Source organism: Ornithorhynchus anatinus, chromosome 7, assembly GCF_004115215.2.
Source record: "Ornithorhynchus anatinus isolate Pmale09 chromosome 7, mOrnAna1.pri.v4, whole genome shotgun sequence".
NCBI classification, from domain to species: domain Eukaryota; kingdom Metazoa; phylum Chordata; class Mammalia; order Monotremata; family Ornithorhynchidae; genus Ornithorhynchus; species Ornithorhynchus anatinus.
The window spans coordinates 68,616,018-68,636,882 of NC_041734.1; the positions used below are offsets into that span (position 1 = coordinate 68,616,018).

Here is a 20,865-nt window from a genome sequence, read left to right on the forward strand (position 1 = left end):
ACACTAGGTATTAAGCATTGTACTAAGTGCTGGGGTAGATACAAGACAATCAGGCCCCACATGGGGCTTGTTGTCTAAGCGGGAGAGAGAATAGTTATTGAATCCTCATTTGACAGATGAGGAAACTGAGGCACAGAGAAGTGAAGTGACTTGCCCAAGATCGCACAGCAGGTAAGCGGCTGAGTCAGGATTAGAACCTAGGTCCCCCTGCCCACGGAGCTGCTGTTTTTTCCATTAGATCATGCTGTTGCACTTTCTTTAGAGAAACCAAGTGTTTTGGAAAAAATAACAAAGGTATTTGTTTAGCACTTACTGTGTGCAGGCAGAGGGGAGAGGAGGGACAGGAGCAAGGGATGACTAAAAAGCTGCCGAGTCTGCATGCGGTGGGGTATTCCCCTCCCTCTAGCAGTGTGAAGGATGGAGGGACTCCTTCTGGTAGTGTACTAGGGCAGGATTCTCAGGTCAGAGTGGTGTGAAGCCCCATCCCTGGCTCCCCCAAGGCCTCTGTGGACGCTGGGGTCCCCCAAGACGAGGGACTAGGTCTGTTGGCTCCTCCCTGCCCCACCTGGCAGAGAGCCCCAGGTGCGCTGCCTGTTGCTGACAAGAACTTTGATCCATGGAAACTACCTCCATATAGAGGAGCAGCATGGCTCCGTGAAAAGACCCCAGGCTTGGGAGTCAGAGGTCATGGGTTCGAATCCCGGCTCTGCCACTTGTCTGCTGTGTGACTGTGGGCAAGTCACTTCACTTCTCTGTGCCTCAGTTACCTCATCTGTAAAACGGGGATGAAGACTGTGAGCCTCACGTGGGGCAACGTGATTACCCTGTATCTATCCCAGCGCTTAGAAGAGTGATCTGCACCTAGTAAGCGCTTAACAAACACCAACATTATTATTATTATCGCCATCTCTCCCAGCATGCCCAGTATGTGATGGGCTGGGGATGAAAACTGCTGCCTCTTTCCCCTTTCTCTCATCTCCCCTCTGCCTGGAACTTCCTCCCCTTCCACGTACCCTAGACCACCACTCTCCCCACCTTCATAGCCTTTTTAAGGTCACATTTCCTCAAAGAGGCCTTCCCTGCTTAAACCCCCTTTTCTCTAATCCCTCTCATTCATTCATTCATTCATTCATTCATTCATTCATTCATTCATTCATTCAATCTTATTACTGAGCACTCACTGCTTGCAATGCTTGGGAAAGCACAATACAGCAATAAACAGTGATATTCCCTGCCCACAACCAGTACACAGTTTTTTGGCGGGGGCAGGAGCGACAGACATCAATACAAATAAATAAAATGACAGATATGTACGTAAGTGCTTCAGGGCTGGGAGGGGGGAAGAGCAAAGGGAGCAAGTCAGGGCGAAGCAGAAGGGAGTGGGAGATGAGTGTCATCTATGCACTTAGATCTGTATCCTTTGGACACTTAGTATTCACTCCTCCTCAGGCCTACAGCACCTATGTACATATTGGTAACTTTTTTATTTAGAATAATGTCTCCCCCATCTACATATTGGTAATTTATTTATTTAGAATAATGTGTCTCCCCCTCTAGACTGTAATTTTATCGTGGGCAGGGAATGTGTCTACAAAATCTGTTATAGTGTACTCTCCCAAGCGCTTAGTACAGTATTCTGCACACAAAAAGAATAATGACAATAACTCTGGTATAGAAAGCCTATGCGCCAGGCACTGTACAGAACGCTAGAGTAGAAGAAACAAGCTAATCAGGTTGAATGCTGTCCCCGTCCCACATGGGGCTCACAGTCTTGATCCCCATTTTACAGGTGAGGTAACTGAGGCACAGGGAAGTAAAGGGTCTTGCCCCCGTTCATCCAGCAGACAAGTGGCACAGATATGATTAAAACCCAGGTCTTTCTGACTCCCAGGTGCATGCTCTAACAACTAGGCTACGCTGACCACTTTTGATTGGTTGAATGTTGCTGTGTCCTCTCAGTGTCTCCCCTCCCCTACCCCAACCAGACATCCAGAAACCCTGCCTTCCCAGTAACAGACTCTCCTCTGTGCCTCCAAGGAGACTCCATCTTGTTCTATCTTCCACAACCCCAGCGGGAGAGAGAAAAACCCCTGCAGGCTGAGGCCTCCACAAAACCCGGGGAAGACCTAGTGGCTACTGTAGTGACTGCTTTGACTCCGGGTGTGCCCTCAATTGTTAGCCCCCAGGACTCTGAAATTCGGCATTTCAGTGTGGCCTAGTGGATAGAGCTCAGTCCTGGAAGTCAGAAGGACCTGGGTTCTAACCCCGGCTCCGCCGCTCCTCTGCTGTGTGACCCTGGGCAAATCACTTCATTTGTCCACGCCTCAGTTCCCTCAGTTGTCAAATGGGGATTAAGACTAGGACCCCCATGTGGGACAGGGACTCTGTCTAACCCGATTTGCTTGTACCTACCCCAGTGCTTAGTACAGTGCCTGGCACTTAGTAACTGCTTAACAAATGCTACAATTATTATTATTCTAGTCACAGCATCTGATTGATTTTGTTTTTATTTTGTGTATTTGTCTGTATTGTGCTTCTTCCTAAATTGGGAGCCCCACCTAGGGGCCGGGACCATGTCTAATTCCCCCTAGTGCGTAGTATAATGCTCTCTGCATCGAGTAAGCGCTTAATAAATATCAATCAATCAATCCTATTTATTGAACACTTGCTGTGTGCAGAACACTGTATCCAGACCTTGGGAGAGTACAATATAACAATATAACAGACACATTCCCTGCCCACAGTGACCTTACAGTCTAGAGGGGGAGACAGATATTAATAGGAATATAAATTAATATAAGCATATTAATATAAATTACGGATATGTACATTATTATGCACATAAATACTTCTGCTACTTCCTATTGTTGACTCTCTCTTCCTGCCCTCCCTCCTACCTACCCGCCTTCTCTTTCTCCTTCTCTCCTTTCCCTTTTTCTTTCTCTTCTCTTCCCTTTCCTTTAGCCATATCTTCCCCTTTTCTGTCCCCACTGGCAGCAACAGCTGTTACTTTGAACAGCTTTTGTTATGAAGCAAATGCGTGGTGTGATGATGTCATCACATTCCACCACGCACAGCATAACATAATGTCATGTGTCATGTGGGAAACTATAAATCGTACGTTTCTTTGCATAAAACCGCTCAAAGTTTTCGTTTTGTTTGGCTCTTCTGCAAAAGAAAAAAAAACGTTTTCCAACCCCAGAGCTAAAAGAATCTGGCAGCATCTAAGGTGACAGCATCCTGACAGAGGAAGCTTGCATCGTGGCAAATCAGTCAAGCTAAAGAACATATGAGGCAGTGTGACATGGTGGATAGAGCATGGGCCTGGGAGTCAGAAGGACCTGGGTTCTAATGCCACTTGTCTGGTGTGTGACCTTGAGCCAGTCGCTTCACTTCTCTGTGCCTCAGTTCCCTCACCTGTAAAATGGGGATTAAGGATGTGAGCCCCTCGTAGGATGTGGACTCGGTTCAACCTGATTAGCTTGTGGTCTATCCCACTGCTTAGAACAGTGCTTAACACACGGTAAGCGCTTAACAAATACCATTAAAAAGATAAAAATAAGGCAAGTGACAGGATGCCAAGGCAGAGGAGATCCAAGGCAAAGCAAACCGACTCCAAATGAAGACGTTCTATACATCACTAATGGACCTAAGTGACCTGTGTACACTAGCACTTCACTATTGCCTAGTAAACATAGCTTCTTCTTCAAGATGGCTCCTTCTTCACAGGAATTCTGTAGAGTTCATCCTCTCCTGAACACTCCTCAACAAGAGAAGCAGTGGGGCCTAGTGGAAAGAGCAAGGACCTGGGAGTCAAAGGACCTGGGTTCAAATCCCTGCTCTGCCACTTGTCTGCTGGGTGATCTTGGAGCCTCAGTTCCTTCATCTGTAAAATGGGTTTTAAGACTGTGAGCCCCAAGTGGGACATGGACTGTATCCAACCTGATGAGCTTGTCTCTATCCCAGCGCCTAGTTCAGAGCCTGGCAGACAGGAAGCACTTAACAAATACCATTGAAAAAAAGGGGCAGAGCCAGGATAGAGCACAGGTGTCCTGGGTCTCCTGACTCTCATTCCTGTGTGCTTTCCACTAAGCTGTGCTGATTCCCGATGGAGCAATGTACTGGGATTTGAGAGATAACTGTAACAGACTGGCTTGGCAGCCTCCAATCCAGAAAAGAGCAGCTCTACTTGAACAGAAACATCAAAAAGATGGGAAGAATAAAAGGAAAAACCAGCAAGAACAGTCAACAATGACTCAAAGGTATTCTTCTGAGTCATAACAGATAGTTTGGTGTCCGTTATCTCTCCCCAAGGTTCATTATTTGCTCATTCTGAAACTCATCTTCCATTTTGCTACTCTTTGACTCAGCTTTAAGATCTCTACTGGCAGAGTATCCCCTTACACATAGCATTTCATCACCTGGAGGAGTTTAGCTTCGTCTGCAAAATCCAAGATTCTTCTGTGCACTCTCTCTTCAAAATCATGAACTACTTTTAGACTGAATTTTCCCCCCAGGTTCTGGGCGATCCTTCGGGCTCAATCAATCCAGGGCATTTATTGAGGGCTTACTGTTGGCAGAGCACTGAACTGAATGCTTGAGAAAGCACAGTGCAATAGAGGTGATAGATACGATCCACTGTTTACTGGTAATTTACAGCAATAATAATAATTGTGGTATTTGTTAAGTGGTTACTGTGTGCCAGGCACTGTACTAAGCATTGGAGTAGATACAGCCATGTCAGCTGGATGACTGTGGGCAAGTCACTTAACTTCTCTGTGCCTCAGTTACCTCATCTGTAAAATTAGCATTAAGACTGTGAGCCTCACGTGGGACAACCTGATGACCCTGTATCTACCCCAGTGCTTGGAACAGTGCTCTGCACAAAGTAGGTGCTTAACAAATACCAACATTATTATTATTGGACAAAGTCCCTGTCCCACATGGGGCTCACGATCTTATCCCCACCTTACAGATAGGGTAACTGAAGCCCAGAGAATTGAAGTGACTTGCCCCAGGTCACACAGCAGACAAGAGGCAGAGTAGAGATTGGAATCCAAGTGCTTCTGGGTTCCCATGCTCTATCCAGTAGGCCATGCTGGTACACAGCCATTAAAATAAATTACAGATAGGGGAAAGAGTAGAGTTGAAGAATATTCACATATTATTTACTGTTGGGTTGGGGGGAGTATCAGAGTGCTTAAGCGGCTACACTGTTAAGTGCATAGTCGATGCAGAGGAGAAGGAGTAAGAGAAACTCCAGGGGATATAGCCTTGAGGACTATTCTATTACACAAGCTTCTCCACCATGCACAGTATAGGAGAAGGGTGACCTAAAGAAAAGCCCACGGGCCTGGGAGTCGGAGATTTTAATCCCAGATCTGCCAGTTGCCTGCTGTGTGAGTTTGGACAAGTCAATTAACTTCTTTTGGCTTCAGTTTCCTCATGCGAAAATGGGGATTCAATGCTATTCTCCCTCCACTTTGGACCCAGAGCGGGACAGGACGCTGACGGGACAGCGGGACCCTGACCCTGAGTGGGACAGGGACTGTCTCTGATCTGATTAACTTGTACTTACTCCAGTGCTTGGAACAGTGCCTGGCACATAGTAAGCACTTAATAAATACCATCATAAGAATAAATAGTACAGAGGAAATATTAACCAGATGCATGTTAACCCTAATACGCTCCCCTCATGCTCTCCCAGGCCAGTTGCGTTTCTTTATGAGTTCAAAGGAGGCTATTGCTGTGTAGTTTTTCTAATAACTGTGGTACTTGTTATGTGCTTACTATGTGCCAGTCATTGTACTAAGTGCTGGGGTACAGATTCCCCATTTTGCAAATGAGGTAACTAAAGCTCAGAGAAGTGAAGTGACCTGCCTAGGTTCACAGAGCAGACCAGTGATGGGGCAGGGATTAGAACCCAGATCATTTGACTCCCAGACCTGTGCTCATGTAGGAACATCTTATAGCAGCAAACCCCATCTCGTTCAGGGATCTTGAACGTTTCGAAGAGTATTCTAAAACCCCCTGTGAGTTTTTAAGTCATGTCGGCACTCTAAGGGCTTTTCCTCCAACTCTTGTTACCTCATCTTTTAAAAGCAACAGTTCTTTTAAGGAGAAGTTAGTTTCTTAAACTCTATAATAACAACAATTATTATTATTATTACCAGTATTATTATTACCATTATTTGTTAAATGCTTACCATGTGCCAAGCACAATACTAAGTGCTGGGGTGGAAAAAAGCTAATCAGTTTGGACACAGTCTTAGTCCTACATGGGTCTCACAGATAAAGCAGGAAGGAGAACAGAAATTGAACCCTCATTTTAAAGATGAGGAAAATGAGGCACAGAGAAGTTAAGTGACTTGCCTGAGATCACACAGCAGGGAGGAGGCAAAGTTGGGATTAGAACCCAGGGCCTTTGACTCCAAGGCCTGGGCTCTTTCTAATAAACCATGCTTGAGTTTGGCCTTATTCGCCTTCCAAAGACCACTTTGGTTTAATTTGCTCTAAAATCCATTTGTTTTTCAGGCAGTCCATGGTATTCGCCCTTCTCCAACAACACGTTTCGAAAGAATCAATGTTCCTTCTATCCTGATTTTTCACTGTCCAACTTTTGGATCCATACATTGTCACTGGAAACACCATAGAGTTGACAATTTATATTTTGGGGGCAATTGTTACATCAGTACATTTGAACAAATACCACAATTATTATTATCATTTAAAGGAAGAGACCCTTCCTTGCTGACATTATGGAAAAACTCCCTAACACCTAGGCCTGTGCCAGGCCCCCAGTCAGGGTTAATTAACAGTGAGAGCCCTCGAGAGGTGGCCACACTTATCTTTGAAGCTCAGAGGACCTGTTTGCCCACCTGTTGCCTCCCACCTGACTTCTCTTGGATGACAGTCCTGGCGATGGCACAGGTAAACACAAAGGATTGGAAAAATGCACTCAGGATATTGCACAGGCCAATAGCGATGAGTTCCTGCAAAACAATAGCAGAGGAGCCAGTCTAACCGTTAGCTTCCCCCTTAGGTCCCAGGATCTCAACTAGACCCTGACAAGAAATCCTCCTTACCTCTGGGGCCCTGAGATGGAGTCGGTTATTACTGATAATGGAGGGAAACGCCCTTAAGGAAACTAGAAGGTTGATGAAAAGCAGCACGGCCTAGTGAAGAGAGCACGGGCCTGCGAGTCAGAAGACCTGGGTTCTAATCTTGAGTCTTCCACATGTCTGCTTTGTGACCTTGGGCCAGTCACTTTACTTTTCTGGGACTCAGTTACCTCATCTGTAAAATGAGGATTAAGACCATGAGCCCAATGTGGGACAGGGACAGTGTCCAACCCAATTGCCTTGTAACCACTCCAGTTCTTAATCAACTCCTGGGCACATAGTGAGCGGTTAACAAAGACCAGAATTATTATTATTATTATGAACTTGATTTCCTAAACTCTGTATCAGCCTGTCCCATCAGGACACTCAGAGTGACATGTGACTCACCTTTAAAGGCCGCCCCCCGCCCCCCCCAGCTCCTAATCCTAATTCTGCCTGCCAGAACAGACTGAAAATTTGCACCGCTGGGGCTTAACCAACACCATAAAATAAATTCTTCTGAAAACCCGGGAACTGAGGGGATCTGGGAATAAATGTGCCACCCCCACAACAAAAGGATCGCCAGGACAAGTGGGGGAAGAGTCAACCAGGTGATACATAGCCAGGGATGGTGCAGACCCAGAGGTCAAAATAAGTTTCTCTGCAGAGATGAGTACGCCATAGACAGCCAGATCCTTATCTCGGCTGACAAAAGTGGTTGGACCAATGTGGTGGAGATTAAGCTTGATCTTCTTCCCTGGGCTAGTGGTCGGAGAGGGAAACGTTCTTCCAAGTGGTCATACTGATTCCTCCTCAACCCCTTTACCTTCTGATTTACTTGGAGGGCCTGCCTTTCCATTGGGAGGGAAAGACAAGGTTATTTCCCAAAGGAAAATCAATAATGGCAGGCCTGACACCACCCCCTCACATTTGCTTTGGTCCCTACCCAAGCGGGACTTCTAGGGAACTTCTGGGAAAGATATTGAGGGATTTCTTTGGAGTCCATAGAATACTTGGAGCAGAACATTCTAGACCAGGAGTCGATAACTCTGACACTGCTCCTGGCTACATTGATGTTCAGTTCTCAATTCATTTCAGAGAAGCAGCATAGCCTAGCGGATAGAGCACGGGCCTGGGAGTCAGAAGGTCATGGGTTCTAATTCTGGCTCTGCCACTTGTCCGCTGTGTGACCTAGGGGAGGTCACTTAACTTCTCTGTGCCTAGGTTTCCTCATCTGTAAAATGGGAATTGAGACTGCAAGCCCTCTGTGGGACAGGGACTGCATCTAACCCGATTATCTTGTATCTACCCCAGCACTTAGAACAATGCCTAGCACATAGTAAGCGATTAACAGATACTATCATCGTTATTATTATTTCTGCCCTTTAGTGGGTCCTGAACCCCAGATCCATAGAACCAGATATGGGGCCCGGTACAATAATAAGAAATGACAATTATGGTCTTTGTTAAGTGCTTACTATGAGCCAAGCACCATTCTAAGCACCGGGGTTGATACAGTGTAGTCAGGTTGTCCTTCATGGGGTTCACAGTCTTAATCCCCATTTTATAGATGAGGTAATAGAGGCTCAGAGAAGTTAAGTGGCTTGCCCAAGGTCACACAGCAGACAAAAGGCAGAGCCAGGATTAAAACCCATTTCCTCTGATTCACAAGCCAGTGCTCTTTAATAATGTTGGTATTTGTTAAGCGCTTACTATGTGCAGAGCACTGTTCTAAGCGCTGGGGTAGACACAGGGGAATCAGGTTGTCCCACGTGGGGCTCACAGTAAGGTAACATGAATCCAAAGAGCTTCAGAGTGCTACCTTAAAAAAATCCAGAGACCTTTAATATCCTTTGATGGTTGTTTCTTTCAAATGTTAATCAAAAACTCATTTTGACTTGGTAATTGGCAAACAAACTCCTCAGGAGATCTGCACTCTTCCTAATTCCTGGCTCTCCCAGGATCTATAGGAGTCTAGAATTAAATTATGGACTGAGGGCGGCTGATTCTCTTGGGCTCATAGAAGCCCAGAACTAAGTTATTGCCTGAATAACTCCTCAGCAGGAGAACAGCTCGGGTCCCTGGCCTGCTAGAGGTTAGATTAGACCGGCTTGGGCTCTCACCTGGTTGCAATTGATGTTGTAGTTATGGAAGGAGGCAAATCTCCTGCCCACGAAAATGAGCAGGAAATAGCTCACGATGGCCAGGGAGAAGGCATTGACGATCACACTGTTCAGGAGGGTCATATCTGGCACTGCGGGATTCAGGAAGCTACAAGGACAGAGAAGAGTTATCCCCCGGTGGGGAAAAGATGCGGCAGAAGGGCAGAGAAAAAGCGGGGGATTAGCTTGAGCCAGGTCTCCCCGCTGTCCCAGCTCAGAGTTGAGGAGCAGCGTGGCTTAGCGGAAGGAGCCCGGGCTTGGGAGTCAGAGGTCGTGGTTCTAATTCTGGCTCCACCACTTGTCAGCTGTGTGACTCTGGGCAAATCACTTTGCTTCTCTGTGCCTAAATTACCTTATCTGTAAAATGGGGATTAAGAGTGTGAGCCCCATGTGGGACAACCTGATTCCCTTGTATTTACCCCAGTGCTTAGAGAAGCAGCATAGCGTAATGGACAGCGCATGGGCCTGGGAGTCAGAAGGGCATGGGTTCTAATTCTGGCTCTGCCACGTATCTGCTGTCACCTTAGGCAAGTCACTTTACTTCTCTGTGCCTCAGTTACCTCATCTGTTGAGGCTCTGAGCCCCACATTGGGGGATAGGGACTGCGTCCAACCCAATTTGTTTGTATCCACCCCAGCACTTAGTACTGTGCCTTTCACATAGTAAGTGCTTATCAAATGCCATAATTATTATTATTATTATTAATAGAGTTCAGTAAAGTGTTTATCACTACACTGACCACAAAACATAAGCTTTGGGGCTCGTGCGTTCCACGGCTAGAGACGGTTCTTACAGTTAATAACTGGCAGTCAAGGCAGGGGCTCGGAAAATGAAGGGTTCATTTAAAGAAAGCAGCATAGCCTAGACTGTATGCTCCCTATAGACTGTAAGCTCGCTGTGGGCAGGGTTATATTGTCACAGTGAACTCTCCCAAGCGCTTAGTACAGTGCTCTACACACATTAAGCGCTCAATAAATACCACTGATTGATCGATTGGGACCTTGTCTCTCGTTATTAGACAGTAAGTTCTTTGAGGGCTTTGGAGTCAGGGCTCATGAGTTCGAATCCCAGCTCTGCCATTTGTCAGCTGTGTGACTGTGGGCAAGTCACTTAACTTCTCTGTGCCTCAGTTCCCTCATCTGTAAAATGGGGATTGAGACTGTGAGCCCCACGTGGGACAACCTGATTCCCCTGTGTCTACCCCAGCGCTTAGAACAGTGCTCTGCACATAGTAAGCGCTTAACAAATACCAACATTATTAGGGCAGAGAGGTCTAGAGCAAAAAGCAGGGGAATGGAAATCAGGAGGCCCATTCATATTTACTGAGTGCTTACTGCATGCAGAACACTGTACCAAACGCTTGGGAGAATACAATATATCACTCTATGAGAAGCAGCATGGCTTAGTGGCTTTCTGTGAATCAAAAAGACCTCGTTTCTCCCCCCAGCTCTATCGCTTGTCTGCTGTGTGACTTTGGGCACATCACTTAACTTCGCTGTGTCTCAGTTCCCTCATCTGTAAATTGAGCCCTGTGTGGAATATGGACTGTGTCCAAACTGATTACCTTGTATCTATCCCGGCACTTAGTACAGTACCTGTCACGAAGTAAGTGCTTAACAAATGCCATTAAAAAAAGGAGCTGGGGAAACCATGTCCTTTCCCTTTGGCCTGGGTTCCAGCCGTAGCTGCTGTTGTTGTTAATAGTATTTGACAAGCTTTCACTATGTGCCAGCATTATACTAAGCACTGGGGTGGCTACAAGCTAATCGGCTTAGTACGTGACCTTGGACAAGTCACTTCCCTTCCTGAGCTTCAACTTCTCCATCTGTGAAGCTGAGGAAAACACTTGGTACCAGATGCTAGCTGAAAAGGATATTCTAGTCCTTTCACACAGCCTCAGAGGTTACAGCCGAAAAACCTTCCATCTTCAGCTACTGGCAACAGGAGAAGCAATGTGGCCTAAGGGATAGAGCACGAGCCTGAGAGTCAGAAGGACCTCGGTTCTAATTCTGGCTTTGCCCCGCATCTTCAGTTACCTCATCTGTAAAATGGAGATTTAGACTGTAAGCCCCCTGTGGGAAAGGGACTGTGTCTAACCTGATTATCTTGTATCTAGCTACCCCAGCATTTAGTAACTTTGTGACAACTGTTACACCAGCACTTTTCATGACTTTTTCCAGGCTCTTCATAGCTAATCTTCCTAACGTTAATCTTCTGCGTATTTCTTGACTACTAGTTCCTTTGCACTGGTAGTGGGGAAATCTGGTTCGAGCTCCTGGCTCACTGGACACTGATGTGCTGGGCCACTTAGACTTTCGGAGGCACGCGATTCTCCTTCCTTTAAAGGCCGAGCACATCATCTCTGTCCCACTGACTGCTCTGAATGTTCTATTGCACGATTGTAGTTTTAGGGTTAACCATCAGTGGTATTTATTGAGCTCTTAAAAGCATTCCATCACCTTGCCCCCTCCTTCCTCACCTTGCTACTCTCCTACTAAGACACAGACCATACACTTCCCTCTGCTAATGCCAACCTACTCACCGTACCTTCATCTCGTCTATCTCACCACCGACCTCTCGCCCACATCCTGCCTCTGACCTGGAATGCCCTCTCTCTTAATGCTGGACAATTACTCTCTCCACCTTCAAAGCCTTAATGACTGCATACCTCCTTCAAGAGGCCTTCCCTTATTAAGCCTTCATTATCTTTATTCCCATTCTCCCTAACTTGCTCCCTTTATTCACCTCTCCCACCCTACAGCACTTACGTATATTGTCTTGTCTTACGCTGTCGAGTCCGAACCATAGCGACTCCATGGACACATCTCTCTCGGAACGCCCCACTTCCATCTGCAATCGTTCTGGTAGTGTAACCCGAGAGTTCTCTACATACCCGTAATTTGTTTATTGATATTAATGTTTGTCACCCCTTTAGAATGCAAGCTCGTTGTGGGCAGGGAATGTCTGTATATTGTTGTGTTGTACTCTCCCAAGCACTTAGTACAGCGCTCTGCACACAGTAGCCCTCACTAAATATGATTGATCACTTGACCTTACTGTGAGCAGAGCACTGCACTAAATGTTTGGGAAAGAAGAAAGCAAAAGAGTTGGTAGACTTGATCCCTGCCCCCAAGGAGCTCACAGTCTTTAGGGCGAGACAGACATTAAAATAAATTACAAGTAAAGAGTATTGTATAGGATATTTATAAAAGTGTTGTGAGGCTGGGGTGAGTATCACAGGGCTTACGGGGTACATGGCCAAGCACAGAGGTGATGCAGAGGGGAGGGTAGGTTCAGTGAAATGAGGGCTTAAACAGGGAAGGCCTCAATCCAGCCCTTTCCTCTAACACCAACCTACTCACTTTATCTCCGTCTCGTCTATCTCGCCGACGACCTCTCACTCAAATCCTGCCCCCGGCCTGGGACTCCCCTCCCTCCCCCTTCAGATGCCGAATTGTACATTCCAAGCACTTAGTACAGTACTCTGCACATAGTAAGTGCTCAATACATACTATTGAATGAATGAATGAATCTGACAGACTATCACTCTCCCCACATTCAAAGCCTAATTAAAATCACATCTCCTCCAAGAGGCCTTCCCTGACCTCGTCCTCTTTTCTCCTACTCCCTCTGCCTCCTGTGTCACCCTTGCAATTGAATTTGTGCCTTTTAAGCACTTGACCTTCACCCCACCCTCAGTTCCACAGCACTTACATACATATTCAGAATTTATTTTAATGTCTGTCTTCACCTCTAGACTGTAAGTGCCTCGTGGGCAGGGAATCTACCAACTCTGATATATTGTACTCTCCCAAGTGTTTAAAAACAATGCTCTGCGCACAGTGAATGCTCTATAAAACCAATGTTGGGTTGATTGATTTTCGGGGAGTTTTGAAGGTGGGGAGAGTGCTGGTCTGTAATAAATGAAGGAGAAGGGAGTTCCCACTCAGAGGGAGGAAGTGGGCAAAGGTTTTGTGGGGAAGCACTTAGTAGAGTGTTCTGCACCCAGTAAGCACTTAATAGATTGTAAGGGTGGCATTGAGCTTTTCTGGGAAGCAGAAATGGGCCTCTTGACCGATTGCTGTAGTTCCCAGATGTGGAGATTTGCAGGCCAGTTGTGGTTTGAATCGACGTGGCTATTTTTAGCAGCACTGGAGGCTTCTCAAGCCCAGAGCTGGAGCAAGTCAAATTACAGAGGACAAACATTCGACTGGAGACCTGACTTCCCTTCATTACTGCCAGAATGAGAGGCGAACTTGTCAGAGTGTTTTGGAAATGAACATTCTGTTCTCCTGGAAAACTGGTAATTACTGAACAGTTGTAGTCTAGGTTATTTTTATAAAGTCATCAGCCAGCAGTATTTATCAAGCACCCCTGGAGTTGTGTTGGAAGCAGGCTAGGTAAATTGCTCATTTTGTGTTCCTTCTCAGCTCTAGTCTTCTATTCCGCCTGTTCTAATTCACCCTGGATCTTCGATAATAATAATAATTATGGTATTTAATGAGCACTTACTATGTGCCAAGCACTGTACTAGGTGCTGGGGTAGAGACAAGATAATCAGGTTGGACAGAGTCCCTGTACTAGCCCAAGTAGGAGGGAGAACAGGTATCAGATCCCCATTTTACACATAAGAAAACTGAGGAACAGAGAAGTGAAGTGACTTGCCCAAAATCACCCAGCCGTCAAGTGGCTGGGAGGAGATTAGAGACCAGGTCTTCTGGCTCCTAGACCCATGCTCTTTTCACTAGGCCTAGCTGCTTCTCAACCCCTTGTCCTTTCAAGCCAAGTCGCTCCTCTTCTCACCTCCAAATCCCTTCTCCAAACATAATACCCTTTCCTGGAAGAGCCTAAGCTCTATTGCTGGAAACCGGGGATGGGTTGAGTCAGTACAAGAGGCCATGACCAGTCAGTATTTTGAAGCCAGGCCAAGTAGGTTGCGGCGAGAGGAGAATTGGCCTCTGCCCCAGTCAAACTGGCAAAAGAGGCAGTCAGCCTATCAATGAGGCCAGTGAAGAAGCAGCCCTGGAAACTGGCTTCCCTGATGACTTTTTTCTTTTTCATGACGTGTTAAGCATCTACTATGTGCCAGACCCTGTACTAAGCACTGGGGTAGATACAAGCTAATCAGGTTGGGCACAATCCAAGTCCCACGTGAGGCTCACAGTCTGAATCCCCATTTTACAGATGAGGTAACTGAGGCACAGAGAAGTGAAGTGACTTGCCCTAGATCACCCACCACACAAGTGGCAGAGCCGAGATTAGAACCCAGGTCCTTCAGACTCCCAGACCCAGGCTCTATCCATTAGGCCACACCGATTCGTGCTCACTTAGTGAGGAGCTGGAGGGAGCAGGCTTGGAAGGCTGCTTCCTGAACTCCACCTGCACAGTGGAAGAGCAGAGTAGTCAGTGTCCAAAGTGATCCATCTTTCCCCTGTTCTCAATCAATCCTCAGTCTAACAATCCATGGAATTTACTGATTTATCCTCTAGACTGTAAGCTCGCTGAGGCAGGGAACATGTCTACCAACTATGTTTTGGGTTTCTTTAAATGGCATTTGTTAAATCCTTATTATATGCCAGGCCCTGTACTAAGCACTGAGGTGGATACAACCCAATCTGGTAGGACACAATCCCTGTCCACATGGGGTTCACAGTCTTAACCCCCATTTTACAGAGGAGAGAACTGAAGCACAGAGAAGTACAGCAACTTGCCCGTAGTCATACGGCAGACAAGGGGCAGAGCTAGGATTAGAAACCAGGGCCTTCTCACTCACAGGCCCGTGTTCTATCCACTAGAATGCTCTGTTATAATTGTACTTTCCCAAGTGCTTAGTACGGTGCTCTGCACACGGTAAGCACTCAATAAATATGACCGATTAATTGATTTGAGTGGTTTCTCTATGGAGAGCATTGTAGTAAGTGCTTGGGAGAGTACAACAGAATTCCTTGCCCATAAGGAGCTTAAAGTTCAGTGGGTCTTACTCAGTATACTGTTTGCCTACAGCAGCAAGCCAAGCTGAGGTCCAATTAGATGAGAACCTCTTCCATTCTCCCTGTCCCCTCCCCACCCATCTTTTTCCTCTCTGACCAACCTAAGCACCCCTTGTGGGTGGCTGCTCTGGAGAACTAAGGCTAAAAATGGATGAGAGGGGAGAGAGTGCTGCTGGGACTGGGAATGACCCACCTACTGGGAATCATTTCGATGACGGTTTTGCTGGTTTCGGCACTCAGATGGATCTGGCTTGCAATGACAGTGAAGCTGACGATCTATAAAAGGAGAACAGTGGTGTTATCTCTCAGCAAGTGTCTCTGGGAGGAACAGGGTCGGCCTGGCCAGGCAGCCTACAGCAGGATGAGAAAACCATTAAAGCTGAAGGATAAAATAAACTCTGTAGGGCAGACTGACAGGGCACCTACTGCCTCTATCCAGGCTGGCTTCAGCTTCCTCCAAAAAACAGGACCAAAAGGAAAAACATGTCCTGCTTTGTCTGGCAGTGGAATAATGGGCACACCAAGACTTTTTTTCCGCATTAACCCTGAAGGAACTGTACATCCCATCCTAGAGAGAGGCTATATGAATTTCACAAATCTTAGGTATCAGGAACTGTGGACACTAATAGAGAAAAGCCTAAATTAACCCCAGGTCTGAATAGTAACAATAATAAAAAATAATGATTATGGTATTTGTTAAATGCTTACTATGTGCCAGGTACTGTACTAAGCGCTGGGGTGGATACAAGTACATCGGGTTGAATACTTCCATCACTACAGTGATCCGTGCATTTATGCGTTCCTCTGTATGCCAAATACTTCTTTTACGGTATCTCTTAAGCACTTACTGTATGCCAGTCACAGTACAAAGCACTGGGGTAGACAAAAGCTAATGAGGTTGTACAAAATACGTGAGGCTCACAGTCTTAATCGCCATTTTACAGATGAGGTAACTGAGGCACAGAAAAATGAAGTGACTTGCCCAAGGTCACACAGCAGACACGTGGCGGAGTCAGGATTAGAACCCAGGTCTTCCTGACTCCCAAGCCCGTGCTCTATTCACTGGGCCATGCTGTTTCCCAGTGATGGTACTTGTGTCTCTATTAAGTTCTTTGTCTCTTTGGCTTTCAATTAATTTCTTCTGGTAGGTGGGTGTTTCTGCACCTGTCCGGCGAGCTCCTCCCTTCCCCCATCAAATCGTCAGCTCTTTGAGAGAAAGTTCTGTCCTTTTCTCCCTCTGTCCCCCCCAGAAGGCTCAGTACTGTTTGTGGTTTTTGTTTTGTTTTTTAATGGTATTTGTTAAGTGCTTACTACATGCCATGTATTGTTCTAACCGCTGGGGTAGATTCAGGTTTATCCGGTTGGACACAATCCCTGTCCTACATGGGGGGTCACAATCTAAATTAGAGGGAGGAGGATTTAATTCCCACTTTGCAGATGAGGGAACTGAGAAAAGAAGTGACTTGCCCAAAGTCACACAGCAAGCAATTGGCAGAGTCAGGATTAGAACCCAGGTCCTTTGACTACCAGGCCTGGATCCCTTCCACTAGGCCACGCTGTTTCTGAGTATGTATCTCTGTGTGTATCTGGGTGCATATCTGGAACTGACCTGCCCCGCCCTGTCGTCAGACTGTCAGTTCCTCAGGGGTAAGGACTGTGTCTTCTCCTTTGTCCTTCCCCATTTTGCCTAATATTGAAGTCTGCACATAGTAAGAACTCATACATAGGCTATTGACTGACTGGTGTTTGGAGTTGGCCCTGAGAATTCCATTCATGACTGAACCACTGAAAACTTTTGGAGTTCTGGGGCAGCCAGCTCGGAGACAAGTTTGCTTGGATGGTTCACTTAATTGCTACCTCTTCCGGGCCTCTTTTGGTTTTCATTCCAGCCTTAGGCTACCAGCCAGCAAAAGAATGGTGACTCCCCGCCCAAGTCCAGAAAACAAGGTATAAGTGAACTTTAACACTCTAGACATAGAGATTTGATATTCCCCGTCTCTTCTCCGTAACTCCTGCCGCCATCTTCCACTCCCGCAGTTTGTTGACAAGCCGCGTGGCCTAGTGGATAGAGCACAGGCCTGGGAGTCAGAAGGATCTGGATTCTAAACCTGGCTGTGCCACTTGTCTGCTGTGTGACCTTGGGCAAGTCATTTCACTTCCTCTGTGCCTCAGTTACCTCATCTGCAAAATGGCGATTAAGACTGTGAGCCCAGCATGGTACAGGGAGTGTGTCCAACGTGATTTGCTTATGTCCACCTCAGCGCTTAGTACAGGGCCTGGCACATAGTGAACACTTAACAAATACCACAATTATTATTATTATTCTCCGGGCCTCAGTTACCTCATCTCTCAAATGGGGTTTAAGACTGTGAGCCCCACCTGGGACAGGGACTGCATCCAACCTGTTAACCTTGTATCTATCTCAGTGCCTAAACAGTGCTTGGCACATAGTAATTGCTGAACAAATATCATTATCATTATTAACAATCTGAGGGGAGAAGGGTGGGGCAGCTGGTTGGCTGTTTCCTATGTGAGGTTGCAGACACACTGAGGTCAGATGGCTTTTTCCAAGGAGGAGTAGGGCTAGGGAGGGGCGTTCTGTATCTCGGCCTTCTTTGGAGGGAGAGCCGGAATTTCTGATTCCAGGTGAGTCCAGTGGCCTTGAAGCCTGTGGGCCTGGGTCTCCTATGAGCCCTGGGCCCTTTCCCCAACGGTTGCTGATCTTGGCCTGTGGTTTCATTTCAGCATTTGGCCAAAGCACCATCCACTGTACCAGGGGATTTTCTGTAGCTGCTCTGGCTACCGTGACTCCCCCCCCACTAGTCATCTCCAGCCAACGGTTCCCTATTTCTCTATTCCCTTTTTCCAGTCGCTGGGAGGAACGGGAAGGAATACGGCCAGCTGGCGTAGGCCACTGGTCCCCATCGGGTGAAGCAGAATTGGGGGAACACAGATGTGAAAACACCCACGTGAAGCAGCTGACAACCGTGGTTAAATGCTGACTTGCCTTTCTAAACCAATGGAATTTTTTTTGAATAGTATTTAAGTGCTTACATGTGGCCAACACTGTTCTAAGAGCTGTGGTAGATACAAGTTAATTAGGTTGGACATGGTTCCTGTCCAGTATGGGGCTCACTGTCTAAGTAGGAGGGAGAACAGGAGAACTGAGGCACAGAAAATGAAGTGACTTGCTCAAGGTCCCCCAGCAGGCAAATGGCAGAACGGGGAGTAGAAACCGGGTCCTCTAACTCCCAGGCCAGTGCTCTTTTCACTAGGCCATGCATGTTTTTTAGTGACTTGCCTCAGCCATTTCCCTGGAGATAAATATTGGCTCTTGATTTAACAGCTACACTGGCCAAGCGAGCATTCAGCTGGAGGCTTTCCTACCAAGCAGTTTAGTCTGCTGAAAGAGAATGGGGCTTCCTTAAAGGGGAGTGAGAGCTGTTTATCTGCTCTCTGTAAGCTTGATATGGGCAAGGACTGTGAGTGCTTATTCTGTGGCATTTTTCTCTCCCAGTAGCTTAATAAAGAGCTCTGCACATAGCAAACAATAAATACCACTGATTGATTAACTGCCCAATGTTTTGTGCAGTGCTTGGCACATAGTAAGTGCTTAACAAATGAAATAATAATAATAATAGGAGAAGCAATTTGGCCTACCGGAAAGATCAAGGACCTGGGTGTCAGAGAAACTGGGTTCTAATCCCGGCTCTACCACTTACCTGCTGTGTGATCTGGGGCAAGTCACTTGACTTCTTTGTGACTCAGTTTGCTCATCTGCAAAATGGGCATTCAATACCTGTCCTCCCTCCTACTTAGTGAGCCCCATGTGGGACCTGATTATCTTGTATCTACCCCAGTGCTTAATACAGTACTTGGACCCATAGGAAGTTCTTAACAGATATCACTATTGAATCAATCTATCAATTAATCAATGGTATTTATTGAGCACTTACTGTGTGCCGAGCACTGTACTAAGCACTCGGGAGAGAATAATATAACAAAGCCGGGAGACAGGTTCCCCGCCCACACACTACAACTGGTAGGTCGGATGATCAATTCAGGAGATCCAAATCACCTACCAGGATAAACTCCATGGGAAACTCGATGGGGTAGCCTTTGAAAGAGATTTTGATACATTTATTGACTCTCAGGGTGACTAAACAGATCAGAAACAGCAGGATACTGGTAGAATTGGCCTTCGGGAGTCCTATGCAGTAGTCGAGCATATTCTGAAAGGAAAGAAATCACAAAGGGAGGGGGTGGAATATAAATTAGTCTTCTTAGTGCAACTCACAGTTACCCAGGCAACCTCACTGCAATCTGTACCATATAGAGTTCTGTAGCTGACTTTAACAGGAGGAGGAGGAAGAGAGAGACAAAGGCAGAGCAGAGATGGATAGAGTGAGAGAGAACTTCCAAAAATGCAACAGAAAGAAAAATTTAGAATCGTTTTTGGGAGATAGAAATACAGCCCACAATCTCAAATGAAGCGGAGGTCCGTAACTGCTCTTCTGCAGCACTCTGTGTAACCCCAAAGCCCCTGAGGAGGGGTGGAGGTTCCACTCTTCTAGCCTATTCCATTACCCTTCATAATACTTGACATTCCTTTCCCAAAGGTGTCCAACCAAGAACGTTTCTCAATCGATCAATCAATCAGTGGTATTTATTGACCACTTCCGGTGTGCAGAGCACTGTACTAAATGCTGGGAGGGTACAGTCCAAAAGAGTTGGTAGACATGATCAAATCCTCAAGGAGCTTGCAGTCCAGAGGCGGGAGATAGACATGAAAATAAAGAAAAGAGACGAGAAGTGATGGAGTATTAGATGTGCCTAAAGATTGTGGGGCTGGGGTGAGCACTACATAGTCAGAAATCCTCAGAATAACGGAATGAGTGAAAGTCAGGCAAAGAATCGCAAGCTTCCTTCCCATTCCTGGTGAGTCTGTGATTAATAATAATAACTATGGTACTCAGGAAATGCTTACTATATACCATTCATTCATTCATTCATTCAATAGTATTTATTGAGCGCTTACTTTGTGCACAGCACTGTACTAAGTACTTGGAATGTACAATTCGGTGACAGATAGAGACAATCGCTACCCAATGATGGGTTCACAGTCTAATCGGGGGAGACAGAGGGACAAAAACAAGACAACATAATCATGATAAATAGAATCAAGGGATGTACACCTCATTAACAAAATAAATAGGGTAATAAAAATATATACAAATGAGCACAGTGCTGAGGGGAGGGGAAGGGAGAGGGGGAGGGGAAGGAAAGGGGACTTAGCTGAGGGGAGGTGAAGGGGGGAAGGGGGAGGGAGCAGTGGGTGGAGGGGGAGCAGAGAGGGAGCAGAGAGAAAAGGGGCAGCTCAGTCTGGGAGGGCCTCTTGGAGGAGGTGAGCTCTCAGTAGGGCCTTGAAGAGGGTAAGAGAGTTAGTTTGGAGGAGGTGAGGAGGGAGGGCATTCCAGGACAGCGAGAGGACACGGGCCAGAGGTCGACGGCGGGATAGGTGTGAACGGGGGACGGTGAGGAGGTGAGCGGCAGAGGAGCGGAGCGTGCAGGGTGGGCAGTAGAGGGAGAGAAGGGAAGTAAGGTAGGAGGGGG

General features: G+C 46.6%; 1 protein-coding gene across 1 annotated transcript in view; it reads right to left on the reverse strand.

Annotated features, from left to right (window-relative positions):
- SLC26A8 (solute carrier family 26 member 8) overlaps positions 1–20,865 on the reverse strand; it is a 57,986-nt gene that overhangs the window by 22,545 nt on the left and 14,576 nt on the right. The window contains exons 7-10 of the mRNA XM_029068336.2: positions 19,335–19,484; positions 15,446–15,528; positions 9,224–9,371; positions 6,879–6,992 (exon numbers count right to left, since the gene is read on the reverse strand). Of these exons, the coding sequence (XP_028924169.1) occupies positions 6,879–6,992; positions 9,224–9,371; positions 15,446–15,528; positions 19,335–19,484 (495 nt within the window). The remainder of the gene's footprint in view (positions 1–6,878; positions 6,993–9,223; positions 9,372–15,445; positions 15,529–19,334; positions 19,485–20,865) is intronic.